This window comes from Archocentrus centrarchus, chromosome 15 (assembly GCF_007364275.1).
Source record: "Archocentrus centrarchus isolate MPI-CPG fArcCen1 chromosome 15, fArcCen1, whole genome shotgun sequence".
Taxonomy (NCBI): Eukaryota; Metazoa; Chordata; class Actinopteri; order Cichliformes; family Cichlidae; genus Archocentrus; species Archocentrus centrarchus.
The window spans coordinates 21,752,673-21,777,203 of record NC_044360.1 but is presented as its reverse complement, the minus strand read 5'-3'; the positions used below and the strand labels follow the sequence as shown (position 1 = coordinate 21,777,203).

Sequence of the window (24,531 nt, the reverse complement as noted above, 5' to 3'; positions counted from 1 at the left end):
ATGAAGAGTATCTAAGGCACTGGTGTGAAACATGCAGCCAGAACTAGCCTGTCAATGGTTCCAATCTAGCCCACTGTGATGTCATTAATAATTCATTTTTTCCAATAAAATACACTGCTATTCCTGGTGTGGTGATGCCAGCACTGCCACACATGAGTTGAACTGTATGGAAAGTTAATATTTTTAGACTTCAGTGAGTGTTTAAGGGTTAGTTTCAAAATATTCAGGCCACTAAAGATCAAATTGGGCTCTGCAGTACTGTGCAGAGTGGCCTTGAGCACTATATAACTGAATTACACTGGCTGATTTTTCATTTATTTTCAGTTTAGTCCTTGTACCTGAACATTTTCATAGGAATACTTTTTAGTTTATTGAGCCAATTAACACTGACCTATGAATCATTCAAGCATACAAAAGGCACCTAACTCAAGGGATGAACCAGTGTTGTGTCTGCACATAACAACTTAGCAGAGAACCAATTTTAAATTGTATCTTTAGGCACTTTGTTACTAGCAGCCTATCACAAAAAAAAAATCACTTCTTCCCATTTCTTTTGTTGAATCTGTGAAAAATACCAAAGATAACACAATTTGACAGGCATAAAATTGTATTTTTGCACCAACCAGGTGATTCCCAAAGAGCTATCATCCAAAAACTTTGCATATCTCAGCATGGTGTACAGTGTGTCCTTAAATAGTTTGAGGAAACTGGACAAGTGAAGGACAAAAGAAGTGACAAGCCTAAAAATCTATCTGCAGCAAATGAATAGTAACCAAAAGTCATATCCTTAAGAAATATGAAAAAAAATTCAGCACAGAACTGACACAGGACCTGAGAGATGCCTCTGGCCCTTCAGCTCATCAGAAATGGTCTCAGTTGGAAGGGTGGCTGTCAAGAAGCCATCCGTAAGGAAGGGAAACAGAGAGAAAAGGCTTACATAAGAACTGGACTAAAATTCAGTGGCAACAGGACTTGTGTAGAGATGAATCCATATTTGAAATTTTTGGCTCAGATCATTGTAAGGAGGAGGTCAGGAGAGAAATACAGCAGGGAGTGTCTACAGCCATCTGTAAAACACGGGCTCTGTCATGGTTTCAGGCTGCATTTCAACCACTGGTGTTGAAGATCTTGTCAAAATTTTCAGATCCACCATGCAATACCGTCTGGAAAGTATCTGATTGGTAACAGCTTCATTTTGTAGCACGGCAACGATCCCATACATACTGTCAATACAGTAAAAGCATACCTGGATGGAAAAATACACAATCGAACACTATCAGTTATGGACTGGCCTCTCCAGAGTCCAGACCTCAACATTATTGAAGCAGTGTGGGATCATCTTGACAGAGAACGGAACAAAAGGGAGCCAACATCCCAAGAAGAGCTTTGAATGTCCTCCAAGAAGCCTGGAGAACTATTCCTGAGACTATGTAAAGAAATGACAAGAAAGATGGCTCAGAGAGTTCAAGCTGTGGTCATACCAAATATTGGAGCAGAACTTTGGCATTGTGGTTAGCACTGTTGCCTCATGGCAAGACGGTCCTGGGTTTGAAGCCACTTTCTGGCCAGGGCCTATCTGTGTGAATTTTACATGTTCTCCCTGTGTGGGTTCTCTCCAGGTACTCCAGCTTCCTCCCACAGTCCAAAGACATGCAGTTATTGTGGTTAGGTTAATTGGTCATTCTAAAATTGCCCATAGGTGTGTGAGGCTCCCATGACCCCTAAATGGATGAATGCCAAATATTAACTTTCAGGCACGTTAGAATTGTACAGTCTCTACTTTTACCTTATATACTGTATTCCCGTGTATGTTTGCAGTTTGCAATAAATCCATGCTCCTATTTCCCTGTGTTTTTCTTCTTGCAGGTGTTACAGTTGCTGGATATGTTGTTCTACAGTGCCATCTCCTGGTAAATACAGGCTAATGAATCAGGCTGTATCTGTATTTATTTATTTATTTATTTTACTGGATTAAGAAATGTGATATTTGCACAAAGGCACAGTATTTAACACGGCTCCTATTAACAATATTGAGACAAGTCTGCAACTGCTTTCCTGTTAACAAACACTTGTCATTACTTTTAAATATATGGAGTCAACAGTATATAGCAACAACTTTATGCCAGCAAGGAAAGATGACTTTACAACTGATAACGACAAATTATATTACATCATAATTTGTTAGTTTGATCATATATATGGCACAAAATTATTATTACACTACATTATTCGTTCACCATGGCTATATTCTACATATCTCAGAAACCAAACACAATTGTTAGATCTAAATCCATGTACAGAGCACACACATGTGAAGTGTTTTGCTCAGATATACATTTTTATTTTAAATCTTAAAATTTCTCATTATTATAGGTTTCATAATAGTATGCATATTTAAAATCTAAGTATTTATAAAGACTCCTTTGGTCACGTTTTGTTTTAAATCAGCCATAGACATATTTTTGCTCTACAATTAGCCGTTCATATAATATATTATCACCTAAATCCGCGCTTTTAATTTAAAAGACTGCAGCGGAAACGCGCCAAGACTTCCGTTTTTTGCGTCCGGATATCAGATTTTAGAAATAATTTTCAAACATATTTTTGCCCTGCTACGAGTTTCATACACTTAAGCGTAATTTTATGTTGCCAGTTTGTAAACGTACATGTTTTGAACCAGCCTTGGATTGTTTTGATATTTCCGGCTTTAAAATTGAAGTATTGGTACCGGAAGTGGTGTTGTTGTCGTTAGCTCTAGTGGCTCACAGGCTGAAGAAGGAAGAGTTTGTCAGCTGACCAGAAACCAAGTTGCTGTTAATTGTGGGGTTTTGAGGCAGTGCATTACACCTCAAGAAAAGGCAGAAGCAACAACGCAGGAGTCCACAGCGACTGGGGTACGTTTATCCTGTTTTCAAGGCTTTGAGTCGTTGTCTTGAGTTTGTTGTCTTCACGGCTCTGTTTTCCCACTTAGCTAGACGCTTGTGTTAGGTTATGTGTGAGTGTTTACGGTAACAAATAAGAGATTAAAAGACATCTTTTCGCCATTAAAGACCCTGAAAATGAAGAGCGCCAACAAAAGAGCTGAATAACTTTACAGCGAACACTGGGAGCAGTTAAAACAGCTGCTAGCGGGATATATTTGCTGAAAGAAGCGGCTCTCTTTATACTGTAGTTTGCGCTACTCTTGTTTTTTCGTCGGTAAGCGTCACGTGAAAACTTGTTCCTCATCAGCGGCGCACATCATGATTTAAGATGCAAAGTCAGCTTTGTGCTCTCGTGTCAGTCGCCTTTAATGACCTATTTTTACGTGCAAAAGTCATGCTGGCGAGAATCTGTTTTTCTGTTCCTGTTCGAGCACTCCAGGCAGCCTTCTGGTCTAATCTCATGAGCGGTTCTGCTTAATTGCCACTTATTTTTAGCGACTTTCATGCGATATTTTAGTGTGAAGAAAGAGTGGGGACGATATATAAAATTGCTGAAAGCCTGTGTTGTGATCCAACAATCATAACACTTATCCTACTTGATGGAGCATTTAACTGTGGGTTCACATCCATACACTGATACCAGGGCCCTTTATTAGTGTTAGAAAAGGACGTTATCCTCCTGTGACAGTCCACAACAAGTCACAATGGGATGACATTTTCTATTTTCAGTGTTTGATGGTAAACATACAGTGATGGCAAACACAGGATACTTTTTTCTTACATGTTTATAATGGAATAGATGTGGAAAAGCAAGTTTATCTCCAACACTGAATGAAATGTATAATGTTTAAGAGTGGCTGACTCACTGGACTGATTTCTATCAGCTACAGTGACATCTTCAGACTATGGGCTCCAAGCAGATGTGGTTGTCTTTTCCCCTCTGTGGACAAGCACTAATAAAAGTAAGTCTCGTAACAGCAGTATAATATCAGTGTCTCTGTGATTTTTTTTTTTTTTTTTCCCTCATATTTTCCTGTTTTTCTTCACAGCTTTAAAATTTCCTGCCTTGGTGCTCTTCACTTCTGCAACCTTTGCTTTGTGAGTATCCAGGACACTGTCTGTGGAAATGGACAGTACAGACCCTGTGCGGCCCAGTCTCAACTCGGCATATGTTCCTAATGCACTTGGTAACCACGATGTATCTGATGAGGATGATGAGGAGAGCGAGGACCATAGCCCCTCTGCATCACTTCTTCCCAAGAGTTCCCCACTGCCTTTGGCTGTTCGTTACAGTCCGGACGACTCGTACTATTTGGTGTACATCATTTTTTTTCTGATGGGCATTGGCTCCCTGCTGCCCTGGAACTTCTTCATAACAGCTAAACACTACTGGCTTTTTAAACTTAGCAACAACACTCATCACAGCGGCAATGAGGAGCAACGCTCAGACCTCAGTGTGAGTGCTTAATACAGCTGCACTGTTTGATATGCATGTTTGTGCACAGGAAGAAATACATCTGTATGCTTGTGACTTAAAACTGTTACAATCCTGAGTTCATATGACTGTCTTGTGCATCTTATTGAAATCTGTTGCAGTGCAACAATCGTGTTAGAAATGCCAAATTGCAACACAGTCAAGTGGAACTGCTCCCAGACAGTGTGGAATTTATTTATTTCTCACACAAGGTGATGCTTGTGTAGTGTGAGTAATTGACTTAAAGAACCACCCAATAAAAGAAGCTTAAAGAAAGTTGCTCAGCCTCTTTATGCCTTTTGAACTGGGATGTAGGAATTCATGCTGGCAGTAAAGCAACCAGCAGCAACTCTGTCTGCAGGAGTCTAGTTAAGATATGCATTAACGGGAAAACAAACTGCTGTGAAGTCTTGATAAGTGTTTGCTTTTGTGAGATGAGCATTTGATTAGATTGGGAGGAAATCATATTACAGATTTATTTTTTAAATTTCACCCTCCCCTTTCAGTTCTGCTTTTTCGGTGTCAGATGCCACATGCGTACATGACTTTGTGCTCTTTCATTCAAGTGAAAACTGAACAAAATGTTCTTTTATTTCTCTGTTCACAGGAGTACTTTGAAAGTTATCTGTCCTTGGCCTCCACGGTGCCCTCTGTGTTGTGTCTGATCCTCAACTACCTTCTCGTTAACAGGTTGGTTCCCCATATACACACAGGTCAGTCCTCTGAATGTTTCCCAGGTTTCACAGTGCAACCTTGCTGCTAGGTCTCTGGATAATTGTATGGTACAGTGTCACACTTGTCCAATCTAGGATCTTAAAGGACAAGGCAGCAATGATCTAATTTATCTTGGAACATTTAATGCAGCGTGTCTCTTCACTCTCTCTCTCTGGTTGTTGTTCAGCTGTGGATAATTAAAGAATCAGAATCAGGTTTATTTTGGCCAAGTATGTTTACACACACAAGGAATTTGGTTCCGGTAGATGGTGTCTCTCTAGTATTATACAGTGTCCTATAATTTAACTTAACTGCTATACAATATACAATACACAATATACAATACACAATTTACAATACAGGTCTGGGAAGGGAATGTGCAGTGTAATTTAAGAAATATACAATAAAAGCTGTCTCACATTAGACAGGATTGTGTGCATGTGTAACAGTTTGTAACTTGTTTTAACAACACAACAAAAGCAATAAATGCAGCCTCAATGTGAACAGTCAAATGAGAATTCATGTGACTTTAACTCCTCTGGATAAGCCTCTCATGTCGCCAGCCAAAACAGCTCAGCTCATTTTCTCAGGGAGATGGGTCACCTGACCTGTGTGTTTCTCCATGGGAGCCTTGAGGATAGATCTGATAGATGTGTTGTTGTTGTTGTTGGGGCCTTTTAACAATACTGGAAATTGTGGATGAAATCTGGTCAAGTGAAGTTGCCTTTCTTTATTCAATTCCTGTTTTTCATTTACTTCCAACTCTGATGCCTTCTCCTCCACATAAACTTGTAATGATTATGAAGCACAGTGTAAAAGCTCATTTGGCCTCCGTGTGTACTACTGTAAACTCAAATAAGTTACTAGAACTCCAGCCTAATTCAGTTACATATGTGTGCACAGGTTGTCTGCAGTAGTGCGAATCTTGTCATCGCTGTTTGTGATCCTGTTGGTGTTTGTGGTGACCACGGTGCTGGTGAAGGTGGACGTGTCAGAATACAGGGTGGGGTTTTTCATCGGCACACTGGTCAGTGTGGCGGTGGTCAGCGGAGCCTCCAACATCTTCTATGGAAGTGTTTTCGGGATCAGTGGGCACTTTCCCATGAGGATCTCTCAGGCCCTCATATCAGGTGAGATCTTATTTAAGTCAAGACATTAGTGTGTTTTGTACAGTACCTGCTTACAAATACATGTTCTAATGTCTTCAATTGTTGTCTTTTATTGTTACTTCTTATGTCACAGTATATCAGTAAAGGTGGTCCCATTTTTGGGAGCACCTTATGGCATATATTTGGATTAACTTTTTTTTTTTTTTTTAAGATTTGTAATGTCCTAAAGACAAATTGGCTGCATTTCCTTAACCTCAGTGTTATAGTGGAAAAAGAATATTTAAGCCATTTCATGTACTGCTCATAACTGCATTTTATTCCCCCCAGTGCACAGAGGAAAAGCCAACCAGTATAATAATCTCTAAAATGGCTGAATTTATTGGGCATCCTAGTAAGGCGAGAGGTTGGGATGCTGCCCATAGTCATAACATTTATAAGTCTAGGGGACCTTTGTTGGATGTCACTGCCTCTCTATCTCATTTCTTTTCAGTGTACTTTCTAATAAAGGCAAAAAAATATTTAAGAGGCGACTATGCTGAGACGTTTTCTGACTGCACAGTACTTAAACCAAGGTCCTTTTTTGCCTCAGGCCAGGCAATGGGAGGTACTCTGAGCGCACTAGCCTCAATAGCGGACCTAGCTATTGCTAAAGATGTGACCGACAGCGCTCTGGCCTATTTCCTCACAGCAGATGTTTTCATTCTGATTTGCATCATCACATATTTGCTGTTGCCCAAACTGGAATATTCAAGGTCAGTAGCTGCCAGACATTCTGGTTTCCATACACTACCAACCAAATGTGAATTTTAATGTACAAATGTTCCCTTGACTAGTTTATATCATTGTTTGTACTTTCACCTGGTTGTATCAGTGTACAAATCCTACAAAAGGTGAGTTTAAATAAACTCAAAACAATTGTAAGACATTTTTTAAACTAACCTGCGTGTGTTTTAGCTTTGCAACTTTCTATATTTAATTTACTGCATTAAACAAATTGATTAATTGTATTCAAATGAAAAAAGCCATTAAAACACTCTAATAATAAACCTGTTCCAATACACCATCTCTTCTCTCTAGACACTACATGGTGGCAGCAACATCCAGTAGTCCCGCTGAGATGAGCGAAGGTGGAGGTGCTGGAAGCACAATTCCACCGCTGCAGCCCATCCTTAAGAAGATTTGGTTGCTTGGACTGAGTGTCTTATACGTCTTTTCTATCTCCATCATGGTGTTCCCTGCAGTGTCCTCAGGAATACAGTCTGTTCACAAGGACAGCGGCAGCCCCTGGACGACCACTTACTTCGTGCCTCTTAGCTGTTTCCTCCTTTATAATGTAGCAGATTTATGTGGCAGGATGGCCACAGCCTGGCTGCAGGTGCCTGGTCCCACCAGTAAAGTCCTGCCTGCACTGGTGCTGTGTCGCTCCGTTATGGTACCACTCCTCATGTTCTGTAATTACCAGCCAAGAGACCACCTCCATACAGTGGTCTTTGCACATGATGCGTATCCGGTGCTCTTTAACTGCCTGCTAGGTCTCTCTAATGGCTACTTAGGCACACTGCCAATGATCTATGGCCCAAAGGTGGTACATCGAGAGCTGGCAGAGGCCACAGGAGTGGTCATGTCATTCTTTCTCACTCTGGGACTGACTGTTGGATCTGCATTCTCTGTGCTTCTCGTGCACTATATCTGATCACAATAACCAGGTGATGTTCCAGGGTAAATCTGGTGCTCATGAGAATCAGGACTGTCAGCTGCACCAAGCGTCTCTTTTTCACTTGACCAACATGCCTCAATATCTTTATACCTCGCATTAATACGTTCACACTGATGAAGCTGCACTTAGAATCTCTGCTGGGTTTAAGAAACACCTGGTTTTAAAAAAAAAAAAAAAACCTTGTACCCTGTGCACAAATTTTTAACATGACAATTTTGGAGTACACTGTTTTGCAAAGGATTTTGTTATTTAGATAAAAATATATAAATGTAGATGGTAATGGATACAGTTGAAAAACATGGTTAAAGGATATTGAACATGGGGTCCAATTCTTTCTGCCTGCTGTAAACCTCATTTTGATCTGTCTTGATAAATTGTTTAAAAAAAAAGATCTCAATCTACATGCTGCGGTCTGTTTTACTTCTGAAAGTACTGCTGTACTACATTACTATTGGCTGTATTGATGTACAACTAAACCGGTAGCCATTTGGTGTGAGGATTGGTTTATTTTCCACCTGCACTAGTTTTTAGTAGTAGTAGTACACCACAGTGTTAGGAAGTTGCATACTGTCCTCACAGCCTCAGTCTGAGCTCCTGTAGGTTCTTCAGTCAATGTGAATGAGTCATTTTACACCTCATGTTAGCCACCAGCCTTAAGAATGTACTGCAGTGTACAGCTTTTTCTTAATGTGAACACTTATTTTGCCACTTAAAATGTTCACGCTTACATTAACCATCTGAGGCAGCTTTTAAATAAGTAGTGAAAATGATAAAAAAAAAAGCAAATGAATTCTTAGAATCAAATATTTATTCCAATTTGTATACCAAAAATTGTTACACAGTTTACTGCACCTAAAGTTTTAAGTTAGTTCCTTTAATACAAGATGCACCACCTGATGAGGTAAAAATACACATGTACACTGCATTAACCTGGTTGTCACATGTGTGATCTTGACCTCCAAGAGTTGATCTCTGCATAATGTCTTGAGATGGAGAATAATTATGCATGATTTCATCAAAATCCTTCTTCAAACACCCTTAGATATGAAAAAAAAAAGATTTAGCCATATACTCCCCAGTGACCCCAGATACAATCCCAACCTTGTACTGGTCTTACGCCATCTAACCATGAAGCTTGGTAAGTGTAGGCTGAGCAGTTACTGGGTGGACACTTCAATGGATGCTGCCCGGACGGGTGGTCACAATACATCAGTCTTTTGATGGGTATATATAAAAAAAAAATAAATAAAAGAAAAACAAAACAGTAGATTGGGAATAAGTTTAATTGTTAAAAAGTTTAGACAATTGGCCCAAGGTTTCAAGCAGACATTAAATCAGAGATGGTTTTTCTTCATTAGAAGCACACCAGTTTACAAACAGTTGAAAATGAACTCAAATTACACTAACTTCCAGTGTCAGCTAATAAAAAATTCTCTACAAAATAGAAACATTTCAGACAGATTCACTGTTTCACATTTACAGACACACTGCTACAAAGTAATGCAGGTCATTAATACACTGAATCTGTGTTTGCAAAGAGTACCACCACTGAGAAGAAAGCAAATCTAGCTTTTGGTTGGTCTACAGACCCATTAGAGGAGAAAAAAAAAAAAAAAAAAGCCAGTTATAGCCAACATCCAAAATATGAAGTTAAAACCTTTTTTGGTTCTTTCGCTCCCAGGAAGAAGAATCGGCAAGTTCAACTCAAATGATGCAAACATGAAAAAGCCTGACAGTGAAGCAGTTGTGGGACATCACTCTTCCCTTCCCCACTTAAAGGGGGGTTGCAGGAGCAAAAAAAAAAAAAAAAAGCAAACACCAGTCCCTTTCCACCATAACATCATTCAGAATATCAAAGTTAATTTAAACATGAAAATTAACAGTGGGAAGCAGCACGAATATTTTTGTCAAATTCCCTACAGGTCAGTTTGTGAGGGTCCTCCTCTATACCCACACATGACGCTGGCAGTGAGCCACAGCCTGAAAGACAGAAACAAGTGGGTTATAGAGATGGAAGGGGGGGCACCCACGTGTCTGTTTAATCATATTTGTCACAACTACTTACGTTGCACTGTTTCGCCGTCTCCATGTTCTTGCACCAGAATGCAGGTCCCCAGCTGCACTGCTCTGTTCCCAGCAGTCTGCGTCCTGCTTCAGGGCAGGCTCCCAATTTCTGAGACACACACACACACACACCAATTTATTGCTGATGACTAAAAATGTCTACACTGTGGCAGTCAATGTAAGCTGTAATATTTGAAGGAGTATAAAACATTCCTATTACAATCAGGAAGTTAAACATAACTTCAAAGCTAACTTGTCCTGTTATTTGGAAATGTATAATCCCTTTACCATGCACACAAAGTCTGGGTCGAGCATCTCGAGCAGCAGCTGGATGAGAATTGGCTCATACTGTTCAACCAGCTGGTCACACTGTTGACAGAAACAGTGGTTAAAATGTGATGCTGTCACAGGACGACAGGTAAGAGTTACAGAAGGATTTAATGCAGCTGCTCACCTGTGTCTTGTAAGAGTCAGGCAGGAAGTTGCACACTTTTCTCACAGCCTCCTCAATCTCAGCCTCTGTAGCGTTCTTCTCCAGGATACCATCGATGTAGTTGACGGCCATTTTACACACCTCACAGTAGCCGCCAGCCTTAAAGTGGGGCTTGTCGAGGGCAACTGTAAACAGTTTCTGGAGTTATTATCCAACATGTTTAACAGTACAATTTTGTTCTGGGATAATTTTTAAAAAGCCACTAAAATAATTGTGTTCTGTAACTTGGAAGAGTACGGCTCTATTCACATCATATAGCTGACTGTCCAAGTTCCTTACAGACATTTCATGTGACCTGGTTCTTTTGACATCCCTTCATTGCTTTGCACAACACCTGAAACCAGTTAAAGAACAATGTACATCTGCATCAAATGTGCTTTGAAGAGTGAGAACTTACCAACATATGCACGATCTTGACCATTGCAAAGTCCCAACACTGTGCAGACTGTTTTGGGGTCAGCCTGCTGCACCAGCAGATCAATGATAGCCTGACCATATGTCTCAATCAGATCCTTGCACTGGGCACTCAAAGAGGAAGGCAGGATGGAGCACACCTTCTCCACAGATTGAATAATCTCCTCCTGCACAAGACAAAAAAAAAAAAAAAAAAAAAGCTAGCTGGACACCAGAGCTAACTACACCAACATAATGTTGGCAGCAGTTTGTAGCTTATTTTTAAGATCATATTAGACATATCCAGTCTTGTGCATTCTACCTCTGTAGCATGATCCTCCAGCATACTGTCCAACTGTTTCATCACAAACTCACAGATGGCACACGTTGGGGAATCACGGACACGAACCATGGGCTGCACACAGGGTACACATCATTAGCATGTGCAATACAACCACTTTTTTAAATAGCTATGAAGATCAAATACACATCAAGGTTCAGCACTTATGACTGTCCCACAGGATTTACCTTGGACTTTTCAGTAGCACTGTCCACCTTGGTGGCAGGGAAAAGCTTGGCAGCAGGGAAAACTTTAGAAGTGGACACAGTCTTGGCAGCCTGAAGTGTCAGCATGGGAATGGCCTTCATCGTCTCAGTACAGAAGCCAACAAAGGTACAGATTTCTTTGGGTTGCTGAGAAAGGAAGCAGATAATTACTTGGGAATCAAAACCAAAAAAGGACATTAAATTACTTCAAATATAATAAAACCTTGCCACATTTCATGCCATTAGCATAAAAATTTCACATTGCCACCCATGCAATAGGCAGAAATTTTTATGCAAAAGGATTTACTGCATCTTTCTCTTGCCAGTACACAACACTGCAACACACCCACAGTGACAAAAACTCATTTCTGATGCAGCAAGCTCAACTAAGAAAGACTGGTGCATCTCATAGTTGACTTAATTCTGTAAACTCCACATAACTGAAGCTCTTCTCACAAGAACCAAGTAAACTGCATGCATGCTTGAGCCTTAGAGCATGCTCTTAATGTGGCCCTACTTTGTAGTGTTCAAACACCAAAAGGCACCAAAGTGTCAGATCATTAACCAAACGAGCTTAGTGTTCAGAAGTAGTATAATTAGACCACCATTCGCACATGTCTCAACAGCTAAGGGTTAAAAGGCTACAGGCTGAACACAGAATGACCTACCTGTTCCTGGGGAGCAGCATACAAAACCCAGAGTAGGAGAAAACAGAGCAAAAAGACATGAATGGAGAGGAGAAAAGGAATAAAAAGGGAACACAGGCGAAACAAAGTAAAAAGATAAAATTTTAAAAGAAAACGTGAACATAAATAAGCTCAAGTCAGCGGGCTGGGTGGTGCTGTAACACCAAATGTCTTGCTGCACTAGGTTTCACTAAGTACTATAATGAAATGACCATTCAAGGCAGAACATGGCTTAAAATGTCAAACAAAAGGTTTTCTTAAATTCTCTTTACATCAGTAATGCGTCTCATGAAGAGGGACCAGAAGACTCACCATGGACATGAGCTGCTGCACAACAAGGGTACCATATTGGCTAACATACTGCTTACACTGCAATGAGAGAAATACAGTTATGATAAAGTATTTTTTCCTCCTGGGGAGCATGAAGGAATCCACACGTAGACATTTACCTGGGCAGCCAAGCCTGGCCCCAACAGGTCGCACTGCTTCTCGATATTCTCAATGAGAGAGTCGATAAATGAAGAGTTGGCTTTGGCTTCTGCTTGAGCATCAGTCAGCAGCTTGATGCAGTCCTGGCATACGGTATCACTGTCCTACAAGGTAACAGGCCAGAGTCAGTGTCAAATGAAGGCATTACTCAACTGTTGGAGGTGGAGCTGTTTATGTGGGTCTAAAGGGGAGTTCAACAGTACCTGCTTTGGAGACTCTTGCTTGGGGGCCTCCTGCTCAGGGCTCTCCTGAGGATAAAGGAGCCCAGGCACATTGAGGAGGAAGGGAAGTGCTTGCTGGGAAAGGTCAACTTGAGGTATTTCATTGGACAAGAGCTGCTTCTGAACCTTAGCCAGGGCCGCCTGCTGAGACTGACAGAGTCCCATAGCTCCACACACCACAGCAGGATTCTCCTAATAAAACACAAGTACAAGCTACTTCCAATGCATTTCCATTTTAAATCCCCTTTGATCAAATGGCCATGTTTTTTAAAAAGCTTCCTGTATTAGCTGTAAAAGAGAAGTGAAATTATCTAAGTACATCATGTTTTAAAGTCTGCATTACCTGTGCAAACAAGCAGGTATGGTAAATACTAAGTGGACCACCCCCCTCCCTAAAGGATGCTGTGGCAGGTGTGAGTTAAGAGAGACAACTATGCCAAAATGCTCCTAGTCATGGGTTTAGGATTACACAATGATTACTCTGTTCCCATTTTGACTTAAAACTCGCTTCCCCATCAATAGCCCTTTTTCAGCTGGGTGCACTTTGCTCACACAGCCACTTCGGTTTTCCTTTAGGGAAAGAGAAAAAAAAAAAAAAAAAAGTAGCAGCAGATGGGGTCTTTACTTAACAGTCTTCAAGCAGAATGATAAACTGACAAGCCACACTAGGGATTCAATTTGAAAGCAGTGTGGTTTGAAATGTCAATCATGTGACAGCACAACTGGAAGGCAAACTTTCGATAATTAATGCTATTCTGGCTAATTGTTAAAACTCTGGATATCCAACTGTAGGCTACACTTAGATTTAAAATGAAAACTTGCACAAACAAGATTCAAGGAACTCACCAGTTCTCCCTTGATGATTCCGATGAGGATGGGGTAGTAGTCATCCACAATCTCTTTGCACTCTGCACTCAAACCTTGATCAGGAAGGAGCTGGCAGGCCTTCTCCAAGTACCCAAGGATCTCAGCCTGCAATCACAGAAATATGCACATTCCAATCTTCCAATATACTCTTCAAATCCTGGTGTGGTTGCAGGAAACTCAATTATCAGATTTATTTTATTTATTTATTTTTTTTAAAGTCTTACCTCAGTTGCATTCTCCTTCAGTATTTGCCCAACCACAGTTAGAACCTCTTTACACAGATCACATGGCACAGATTTCTAAAACCAGAGAATTGGTTAAAAGTTTTCTAAGCACAGAAAACTCCAAAAGCAAATAATTCCATTCATGTTTACCCAACTACACATTTCAAAGCAGAAAAACTGAACAGAACAGTTTTTGGAATATGCAGAAAAAGTATTAACGTTAAAATCTATACAAGTCGCTCACCATTTCGGGCTTGCTCCACACGTTCTGCTGGCAGTGAGTCACAGCTCCACACAGAGATGCCGTTTTCACATTTTTACACCAGTAGGGGGGGCCACGAGCACACTGCTCAGTGCCCAGCAGAGGAGTTGCCACAGCTGTGAAGACAGAAGTCAGAATTCATTCCTTTGACAGGATTTATACTTTTACATTAAAGCTACACACTAGGTAAGTCATAACTGCAGACCCCTTTGAAAATAAAAACAAAAAGACAAGAAAACAGAAAGTGGGGACCCAGGAGTTAAAATTCCAGGATTTTTATTTATTGCTATCCTGGGACCACAAAACACAGGGACATGACCACCGGCTGGCAGTGGCATCACCCACTTACACAGGTTACATCGTAACCCCCACAAAGATTCGCTGCAGAAGTCAAACTCAGGCATTAGATCAGAGCAGCTTCATGACACACACAAAAAAAAAAAAAAAAAAAACATTCCCAGACAGGCAAATCACTGGCCACAAATATATTTTTTAGATGTTCTTCCTTCCCATGTGACCTCAACTATGTTTTAAGCTGGCTAAACTGGTCTATTAGGCCCGTACAGCACAAAAAGAGTATGAGTTTATCGAGAACAATTTCATGCCACAAAAAGGAAATTGAAGGCCAGCTTCCTCAATTGACAGTTTGCTTTCAATATGACACTGCCCTGCTGGTTTAATTATAAACAACTAAAGTAGGAAGACAAAAGGTCAACTGTTTTACTTACACTTACACACACGAGCTACAAGGGCCAATGACTGAAAAAAAAATGTACTGAAATTTTTATTTTGGGGGTTCAACTAAGATTTAATTTTATAAAATGGTACCTTTGTCTCGCCTCACTTGAAGTTTAAATTGGGTACTCTGCTATAGCTAGTCAAAGTTGATGACTCAAGAGGAAAAAAAAAAAAAAAAAAAAAAAAAAACCTTATGTCTCTGCATCTGGTATGATTTCTCATTAACAAACCATGAAAACCCAGCAGACAGTACCAGGGGAATTTAATAATTCACTGATGTATGTCAATTGCAGAAGTAGGAATTGGTGGCTGTGTGCATAGAGCAATGCAAAAAAAAAAAAAAAAAAAAAAAAAAAAAAGCCATTTACAGTTCTTCATTCTTATTGAAGTGAAAAAATGATGTGGGAAAGTACCTAGTTGTCTGCATGCAGCAGTGTTTCCTGCTTTCCCGGTTAATAGCTATGAAATGATGATCCAGATTTTCTGCACATCAGAAAACTACATTTTGGAATATTTACGAGAATATAAGTAAGCTTACAGTCACTGACGATTGGATTTCAAGACCAGCGAGAGGCCTTGAGTGATAACAGCCAAGAGTTAGCAATGCAGGCCAGGCTGCAACAACAAGCCTTCAATCACCGGTTACAGTGTAGGCAGGGTCACATGAGCAGTTGCACAAAACAAGCTGTTCTCAAGCAGACAGTCAGCTACAGCTACCAGGTCACCAGACAATAGCAGAAACTACATGTTAGACGTTTTATGGAGTCTACGTAATCATCAATGGCAAGAAAAACTTAAGGGCAGGGCGGGGGGGGGGGGGGGGGGGGTCTTAAGAAGTCAACATAATTATATAGCTATAGCTGACAAACTTTATTACAAAACACACTTGAGGTGGGTGATCAGGATCACATGACACAGCAAAACACAAGTGGCTTTAGATAGGATTTCAGACTGGATTGTGCAATATCAGCATGTAAACTGCAGTATAAATCTGTTTCAGTGAAGCTGGTGGTGACACACTTTTATCCAAACAACCCAGTATCAGTACGCCGCACATGTTAAACAATGTGACTGAGCACAAAACTTGGGCCATGTGGGAATAGGAATGCCCAAGCAAGAATGTGGAAGTGCAAAGGTGTTACTTTCCACCTAGAAATCAATGTGAAGCCATGCAGTAAATACACAATGCAAAGAATGAAACAATCCTGCTACTGGGCTGCAACAAAGCCCAGATTCTGATCTGATAAGTAGTAAGCAAATGAGTCATTTCAGATCCACAGTCCAAATGGCACAAGACCAACTTAGTAAGGTATAACCGCATAAATGGCCTAGTTGTTTGCAGGTTATGCTCGGAGAAATAAATGGTTGTATTCCTATAAAACTGCGTCAGCGATAGCAAAGGAAACAATGATCAAAGCTACTCAAAGTGCAAAGCAAATGTAGTTACAATTCGAAAATCCCGAGAGGAACAAAAACCAAAAAAGTTTCAAAGTCAACACTGTTTTAAGGGGAGCCGCAAAAAAAAAAAAAAAAGGTGAAACGAAAGCTGCTACTTAGCGGTTCAACAACTTCCTCTTAATCATTAGCAGGAGTCAACAAAGCAGCAGATACTGTACATAACCTGGTAAACAGGCGTCTACATTGGTTACCTGACTGCTCATGTTTTCATTGTGGTGTTCCTTCATATCCAGATACATAAACGCTTATTTAGGGCATCTGTTGTTGTAGCATTGGTTAGCTGAGTTAGCTAGTTCGCGTTAGCTGAAAGGCTATTGTTAGCAGCTGAGGCCAGCGGGCCAAAAACATCGCTTTTAAAGCTCAAAGACACGAGGTCAAAGAGTCACTTGACACCGCTTAGTTATATCTATAAAACTTGTAGCAAATTATTCTAAAGAAGACAAACGCCCGTGTTATTTTTATGTATTAAAATACATTGATAAACAAGTACACCGGCATTTTTTTAAAGCTACCTATTGATATTGAAACGCACTAAGTTACACAACCAAAAAGCTCTGTTATGGACTGAGCTGCCCAAATCAGGTCACTTACAGTGCAAATAAAATCACATCACTATTTTTCCGCTTGTGTTGATACTACCTGAAGACACGAAAAGTAGCGTTAGGAGCAGCATGACTGCGCTGTTTCTCCGGTCGGTTTGTTTGTGCTGTAGCCGGGAACGCTCGACTGGAGGAGTGTGAGCACCGCAATGCAGACCGCTGGGGTGTTGGTGCCTTTATGATGGCTCTGTCAGCTGATCAACATGTGACTCTCAGACCTATGAATCATTCAAGCATAAAAAAACCCACCTAACTCAAGAGATGTGTGTTGTGTCTATACAGATAACTTAGCAAAGTATAAGAACTAGTCCATTTCCCATTTACCAAAGAAAATGTAAGTTACTCCTGCTAAGTAAACTGCCTAAGGGAAGCATCCATAATGTAAACAGAACTATGGACTCCATAACACTACACAACATAACACAAATTTCCACTTTTCTTTTGTCTTCGGGTTCAAACTATGTCTTCCTAGTTCTCTACATATAAACAAACTAAGAAAATATAATTTTGATCCTAATATTTTGTTTTATATATTCATAACATATTACATGTTATAAACATATGTATAATTTTCCCATATAATGCCAGTTACTAGTGGTTTTTATTTAGGTTTTAACTATTTCAGCTGTTTTTGCTTCAAAAATTGCCTATAAAACTGGTAAAACTATTCAATTAAAAAAATGTGTATAATTTATGTATTTAGGGTCAAAAATCATTCTAAAATCCACAAAAGCAAAGTTTGAGAGGAATAATTGACATTTTCTATTGTTTTACAATAAAAAAAGAGTAAGAAAATAACACTTGCTTGTCAAAGACAAACATCGAGTTACATAGATGGTCAACAATATTGAACGCTGCACTGAGGTCAAGCAGGACAAGCACAGAGATGAGGCCACTGTCAGAGGCCATAAGGAGGTCAGTCATAAAAGTTAAGGTTAAAGGAGAACCTGGATCAGCAGAGCTCTGATTCTTTGTCAGTCTGGCCACAGTGCTGAAAAAGAAACCTGGGATTGTTCTTAATTTCTTCAATTAGTGATGAATAGTAAGATGTTCTAGCTTTGCCAAATGAATATCTTCTAAATTAATGAGTTGCCATTTCCTCTATAACTTACAGGTTATCTGCTTTATACCAGGGAGTCAAGCACTTCTGATTTGAGGCTTTCTTTTTCAGAGGAGCCACAGTATCCACGGTCGTATGCAGTGAGATAATCAATCTCTGTAAGAGTGGAGTTTAAGTAGCTGTTCTGCACTGTGTTGGTACATGGCATTGAAGAAAATAATAGTAATAATCCTTAAAATAATCCTTAAACTTAGTTACAGCACTTTCAGAAAGGGATCTACTGTAACGACATTTATTCCCCACTTCTGTGAAATGATCAGACCAGAGGATTTTCAGGGAATACTGTGAAATGTTCAGTTTCTATGTGATGTACTAGAACAAGATCCAGCATGATTCACTTACATTTTGAGAGAAGTCAGTGGAGTCTAATAATAGATCAAATGCAATGGCGAGGCTGTCATTTCAGCATCTATTTGGAGGTTAAAATCACTGACTATAATTATTTTTATCTGAACTTAGGCACTAAATCAGATAAAAAAGTCTGAGAAATCACATATAATCTCTGAGTAAGAGCCAGGTGGATGATAGAGAACAACAGCTAAAACTGGTTTTTGACTTTTCCAACTAGGTTGTACAGAGCTAAGAGTCAGGATTTAAAATGAATGCTTCGAGGATTCTGACAGTATGACTCAAGGGTGTTGATTAATTTAAATTAACATATTCATCCTGCTGTAACCAGGTTTCTGTAAGGCAGAATAAATCAATTTGTTGATAAATTATTAAATCATTTACTAACAGAGACTTAGTAGAGAGAGACCAAATGCTTAATAGTGCACATTTAATTGATTTACTCTTGGGTGCAGTTAAGGATTATATATTATTCTTTCTTTGTGAATTTTTATACTTAACTCATTTTTTGATGATTGTTGGCTGCTCTAGAGTCCAGTGGTGGCATCCAACACTTTGCACTGTGCTTAATGATGTAAGGCTTGGATGCAGCTGCGTGGACATGGAAACCCATTCCACAAAGATCTTTATACACTGTTCTTGAGCTAATCTCAAGGCCACATGAAGTTTGGAGGTCTGTAGCAACTGACTGCAGCAAGTTGGCGACCTCTGCACACTATGGGCCTCAGCATTCACTGACCCCACTCTGTCATTTTACGTGGTCTACCACCAAATTGCTTCCACTATGTTATAATACCACTAACAGCTGACTGGAATATTTAGCAGCGAGTCAACTTCACAACTGGACTTGTTGCACAGGTAGTATCCTATCACGATAACATGCTGGAGTTCAGAGCTCCTGAGAGCGACCCATTCTTTCACAGATGCTTGTAGAAGCAGTCTGCATGCCTAGGTGCTTGGTTTTTACACCAATAAATAAAGCTCAGCAAGGAGGCAAGAAAGTCCCAGGAAAACACAGTAGCAACAAGAAGTTGAAATTATGCAGGGATGAAAAGACAGCTCAATTTCTATTTATTTAAAAAAAAAAAAAAATTTTTAAAAATCTGCTTTTTTTCCCCCCTCAGAGGTCACTGATCAAGTTTAATGGTGAGAAAAAAAAAAAAGTAAAACTGGAAAAACCAAAAAAGGAAGTGAAGTGAAACTTCCATTGCATGACTAACCATCATGTGAAACACAGTATCTTATATGCTTAACAAAAAAAGAATCAAAGAAAAGTGCAAACTAGATAGAAAACAGCAGTTTATTATGACATGTGATATTATAGCCAATTTCAGGCCCACGGCTATTGAATAGCTGTTGAAATAGGTGAAAGAGGGAAGCGTCACATGATTCATCTTCTGGATATGAGCTGTGAGAACCTGTAAAAGAGAGAGAACAAACATGATGTAGGACTAAGTTACAGCAGAGTCAGCACAGCATGACCTCCATGAACCGAAGATAAATGACACTTAAAAAATGTTGAGTGAGTGCATATTGAACACGCTACCGATATCAATATTTGAGTATGGTGTGTTCATGTAGTGTAAGGAAGTCCACCACATTATGCTTATTAATATGGTCACGAATCAAGAAAAGCAGCTTGTGCAGTTTATCATAAGTTCTGTGTGTACAAACTTCCATTCCTGTGGTTCCTGTTAGTGCAGTAAAAGTTCACACACGTAGTCCTGTGGTGAAGTATGTCTTTGGTATGATATTTTTTTACTGTCTATCTCTCTCAATCAACAAGCCTGTTTTTTTTTTTTTCTTTTACCATCAGAAGTATTTCAGACTGTGGAAGAATCTGAAGCCTCTCCTTTATTACATCAAGACTAAAGTGTTATCAAAAAAAAGCATTCACCTCTTAACTAGAAGGACATCTAAGAGCTAATTAAGTGGGGAAGTTTATTTATTTCCTCCCAACAAGAGTGCATCTTTGTTCCCTTTAGGTCCACACACTGACATTATGAGATATATGTGAAGCCAGCATACTAAGAAGACCACTCTGTTATGAAACTGATGATGGCAATACTGGCTTCTGCTAAATGACCTCCACCCACACAAGTGGCACATTTTAGGCCAGGTCACTTTTAATGGTAAAATCCCCTCCACCTCAGTTCTTTTTAATTATAGCATTTTAACTAACAGCTCAATTGATGACTTCTCAGGGAAAGAATACAGTTACTCATTTATTAGTTGAGGCTGAACAATGTATCAATAAACTGTAATTATTGGACATTATTGGACTATCACACATACGTGTGGTAATATATAAGTTGTAAAGCTGGTGTAATATCACGTGTATGTGTGCGTGTGTCTCAATATATCAGTTTGAGATAGATTGATAGAGGGAGGAAAGGGGGTGCTCATCTATTTTCAAGAGACACGGGGGGAGATCAATATTTTTAAAAGTATTAACGTGGTTTTCCCACCTTTCTGGAAAAAACCCATCATTTCAATCCTGGCTCAACAATGACAACTGCATGCAAGGCAAAATATGACAGGGCATCTTTGGTCTGTATAAATAACCTAATCTTCAGTTTTCCACAACAACCATACGAGTGAGATGAACTTGTTGTAAAGTAACAAAGTTGCATATTATAGGGTTATACTGCACACTACTTTTAAATATGTCACGAAAGCCCTTTTCAATAAAGTCTGTAAGTCCATTACATGGATTAGGTTCCTATTTATGATGCGATAACTTTATTTTAACCACTGCAACAGCTAGACTGATCTAGAAACCTTGAAAGACTGTTGGGACTGCAGGGCACAGCAACCACCTGGAACCAGTATCAGGAGTGGTAGTTACACTATACTGCCAGACGTAGTCGCTCATCTGCCTTCACACGCATATAAACTTGAGTGACATCCCATTCTTAATCCATAGGGTTTAATATGATGTCAGCCCACCCTTTACAGCACGTCATCATCAAGTTTGCTGACGACACTGCTGTTGTGGGACTGATCTCCCACAATGAAGAGACACCCTACAGGAGAGAGGTCTCCCGCCTGGAGAAATGGTGCCGGGAGAACCACCTCCTGCTCAACGTCAGCAAAACGAAGGAACTGATTGTGGACTTCAGCAGGAAGTAGCAGAGGGACTACCATCCACTTGTCATCAGTGGTGCTGAGGTGGAAAGAGTGGACACTTTCAAATACCTGGGAGTGACCATCTCACAGGACCTGTCCTGGACTCATCACATTAACATCACTGTGAAGAAGGCCAGACAGGGTCTCTACCTCCTCAGGCGGCTGAGAGACTTCAAGCTCCCACTCAAGGTGCTCAGGAACTTTTACACCTGCACCATCGAGAGCATCATGCGTGGGAGCATCACCACCTGGATGGGAAACTGCACCAAGCAGGACTTCATGGCTCTAAAAAGGGTGGTTCGTTCAGCTGAACGGACCATCAGAACCACCCTCCCCAACCTGCAGGACATTTACACCAAGCAGTGCAGGCTGAGGGCCATGAAGATCCTAAAACAGCCCAGCCACCCCGGACACTCTCTCTTCTCCCTGCTCCCATCAGGCCGGCGTTACCGCTGCCTGAGGGCTAAGACTGAAAGGTTGAAGAAGAGTTTTTACCCACAAGCCATCCGTCTGCTCAACTCTGAGCCCTAACTGGACTATTATTGTACAATGTAAATATTATAATATTCTATAATTCCATGTAAAAGTGTGTATAGTGTATAGTATATAGTGTATAGTGTGAATTACTTATTTTTATTTTTATTCTTCTTATTTATATGTGTGTGTATATATGGTTGCAGGTACAAAATACATTTCACTGTGCATTGTACTGTGTATAACTGCGCATGTGACAAATAAACACTATCTTATCTTATGGACCTTGTTTTGTGCACTGGTGTGCAGTCATGCTGCAACAGGAAGGGGCCATCCCCAAACTGTTCCCACAAAGTTGGGAGCATCAAATTGTCCAAAATGTTTTGGTATCCTGAAACATTAAGAGTTCCTTTCAGTGGAACTAAGGGGCCGAGTCCAATTCTTGAAAAACAACACCACACCATAATCCCCCCTCCACCAAACTTTACACTTGGCACAATGCAGTCAGGCAAGTACTGTTCTCCTCAGATGGTGAAGTGTGATTGGTCACTCCAGAAAACACGTCTCCACTGCTTTACAGCTCTCTACCCAAGTTTCTTGAGCTGATCTGAAGACCACATGAAGTTTGGAGGTCTGTATTGATAGATTCTGCAGAAAGTTGGTGACCTCGGCACACAAAGCGCCACATCATCGGCTGACCCTGCTCTGTGATTTTACGTAGCCTACCACTATGTGGCTGAGTTGCTGTCATTCCCAATCACTTCCACTCTTATTAGTGAGGAAATTTCACAGCTGGACTTGTTGTTCAGTGGTACCAAACTCAAATTCACTGAGTTCCTGAGAGTGACCCATTCTTTCACAGATACTTATAGAAGCAGTCTGCATGCCTAGATGCTTGGTTTTTACACCTGTGGCCATGGAAGTGACTGGAACACCTGAATTCAATGATTTGGATGGCTGAATGAACACTTTTGGCAATATAATGCAGGTTGAGTTGCTGTGAATATTATAAAAATAAAAAATAAAATAAAAAAACACCTGCAATTACTAAAATAAATCAATAACTTAAAAAAAGGTAATGAATGAATTATTTTCAGTACATTATTATCTTAGGACAGAAGTGATATTTCCCCTCAAATACAGTGTTATAGCGCTCTCTGGGCTGCTTACAGGGCCAGTTCATCCAAATACAAAAGCTACCAGACTTCTATTGACACATTCATGAGGTTCATTCCCCTCCACAGCCCACAGTGTGTGTGTGTGTGTAGCTTTAAGCAGACAAAAGAAATAGGAGATAATTTGCCAACTACTGCAAAACCAGCAGTCAGTATCAGAATTTTTCCTCTGAAATGGCTGCTCACAAATAAATACTTTAGGGTATTTTAAGCCATGCATTGCCTCTTGGACTGTACCTGAACAATAATGCTTCGCCTAAAAAATTTAATGATTCAACTATAATGGTTGATTTTCTGGTCATCACTTTGAGCTCTACATTAAACTGCAGTAGCAGGCATGCGGTTCTGTTTTAGTAGCAGTACTTCACAGCCCAAGATACACGCGTGGAACACTTCAGGTATTCGTGAAAACATCTCTCCTGGTGATAAAACAGGACTTTGTTTCATTTTTAGCACCAATGACTTGCCACACCTCCATTATTCCTTACATTAAATCACTTCTGGGGGCCACAGCAGTTTCTGTGGGGGACGTGGGTGTCTTTCTTCAGCACAGTGGGCCTCACAACGTCTACATCACGGTGCAGGTGATCCATAAAACCCGTGAGTATGCTGGGAGCTGCGTAGAAATCCACCAGAAAGTAGGTCCCCCGGCTGTGCCTCTGGTTGTGTTTGGTCATTCTGTAGGGCAGCCGTCTCTCTCCCAAATTCTCCAGGTCTCTCACCAACGCTCCCCGCTCCATCAAAGTCCCCACCGTCCGCCGCAGGGCTGCCGCCGTCTCCGGCCGCTGCATCTGCTTCAGGATCAGGGCCAGCTCGTATCGAGGCATGGCTGCAGCAAAGTACTACCCGACTCACACGGTTAATTCTGCTGGAAGTAGACAGACATCAACTCAAAGACGACATGTTATGACACGAGGGACGTAAAAGGTCCTTGGTGATGACGTATTTAATGTGCGCCTATGTGGGCCTCAACATGGTTTGTGAAATATAAATAAAAGGAGTCATTTCTAAGAACAAACAAACAAAAAACAAAATCAAGACGGTGGGATTAAGGCTGTAAAGAAGTACAATTCAATAGTAAAAATACGCATCTTATTCGACATATCAAGGCATTATCAATTCTCCATTTGAGATATTTCAAATATAAAGGTGTAGCATTTTAAAGCTCTATTTTTAGGAAAATAACTCGGTGGAATTATAATGATTTATATAGTTATTTGTTAACAAAAAGCGTGATTTAGCACCCTCTTTATAAAGCTTTCTTAATGTTACGTCGTCACTAAGCGCCTGCGCACATGCCCACAAGT

At 40.3% G+C, this 24,531-nt stretch overlaps 3 protein-coding genes across 4 annotated transcripts; 1 reads left to right on the top strand and 2 right to left on the bottom strand.

Annotated features, from left to right (window-relative positions):
- Window positions 1-2,639: 2,639 nt before the first annotated feature.
- On the top strand, window positions 2,640-8,401 carry LOC115793227 (equilibrative nucleoside transporter 3-like). Its single transcript, XM_030748111.1, has 7 exons — window positions 2,640-2,894; window positions 3,809-3,886; window positions 3,974-4,380; window positions 5,006-5,088; window positions 6,016-6,242; window positions 6,811-6,973; window positions 7,299-8,401. The coding sequence occupies exons 3-7, from the start codon at window positions 4,051-4,053 to the stop codon at window positions 7,912-7,914; spliced, it is 1,419 nt and encodes a 472-aa protein (XP_030603971.1). The 5' UTR covers window positions 2,640-2,894; window positions 3,809-3,886; window positions 3,974-4,050; the 3' UTR covers window positions 7,915-8,401.
- Window positions 8,402-9,203: 802 nt separating this feature from the next.
- Window positions 9,204-17,175, bottom strand: LOC115793168 (prosaposin-like). Of its 2 annotated transcripts, XM_030748013.1 has the most exons (15): window positions 17,019-17,175; window positions 14,166-14,299; window positions 13,922-13,996; window positions 13,677-13,802; window positions 12,813-13,022; window positions 12,570-12,713; window positions 12,433-12,489; window positions 12,103-12,108; window positions 11,417-11,581; window positions 11,211-11,303; window positions 10,893-11,076; window positions 10,457-10,620; window positions 10,291-10,371; window positions 10,004-10,111; window positions 9,204-9,918 (listed from the first exon to the last, which is right to left on the bottom strand). In XM_030748013.1, the coding sequence occupies exons 1-15, from the start codon at window positions 17,050-17,052 to the stop codon at window positions 9,883-9,885; spliced, it is 1,617 nt and encodes a 538-aa protein (XP_030603873.1). In that variant the 5' UTR covers window positions 17,053-17,175; the 3' UTR covers window positions 9,204-9,882. The 2 variants fall into 2 exon arrangements, with proteins under 2 accessions (XP_030603873.1, XP_030603874.1); XM_030748014.1 differs by lacking the exon at window positions 12,103-12,108.
- A 2,551-nt stretch (window positions 17,176-19,726) lies between these two features.
- On the bottom strand, window positions 19,727-24,158 carry LOC115793459 (28S ribosomal protein S6, mitochondrial-like). The gene is made up of 2 exons (XM_030748469.1): window positions 23,713-24,158; window positions 19,727-19,864 (listed from the first exon to the last, which is right to left on the bottom strand). Exon 1 carries the CDS (start codon window positions 24,049-24,051, stop codon window positions 23,719-23,721), a length of 333 nt encoding a protein of 110 aa, XP_030604329.1. The 5' UTR covers window positions 24,052-24,158; the 3' UTR covers window positions 19,727-19,864; window positions 23,713-23,718.
- Window positions 24,159-24,531: the final 373 nt, after the last annotated feature.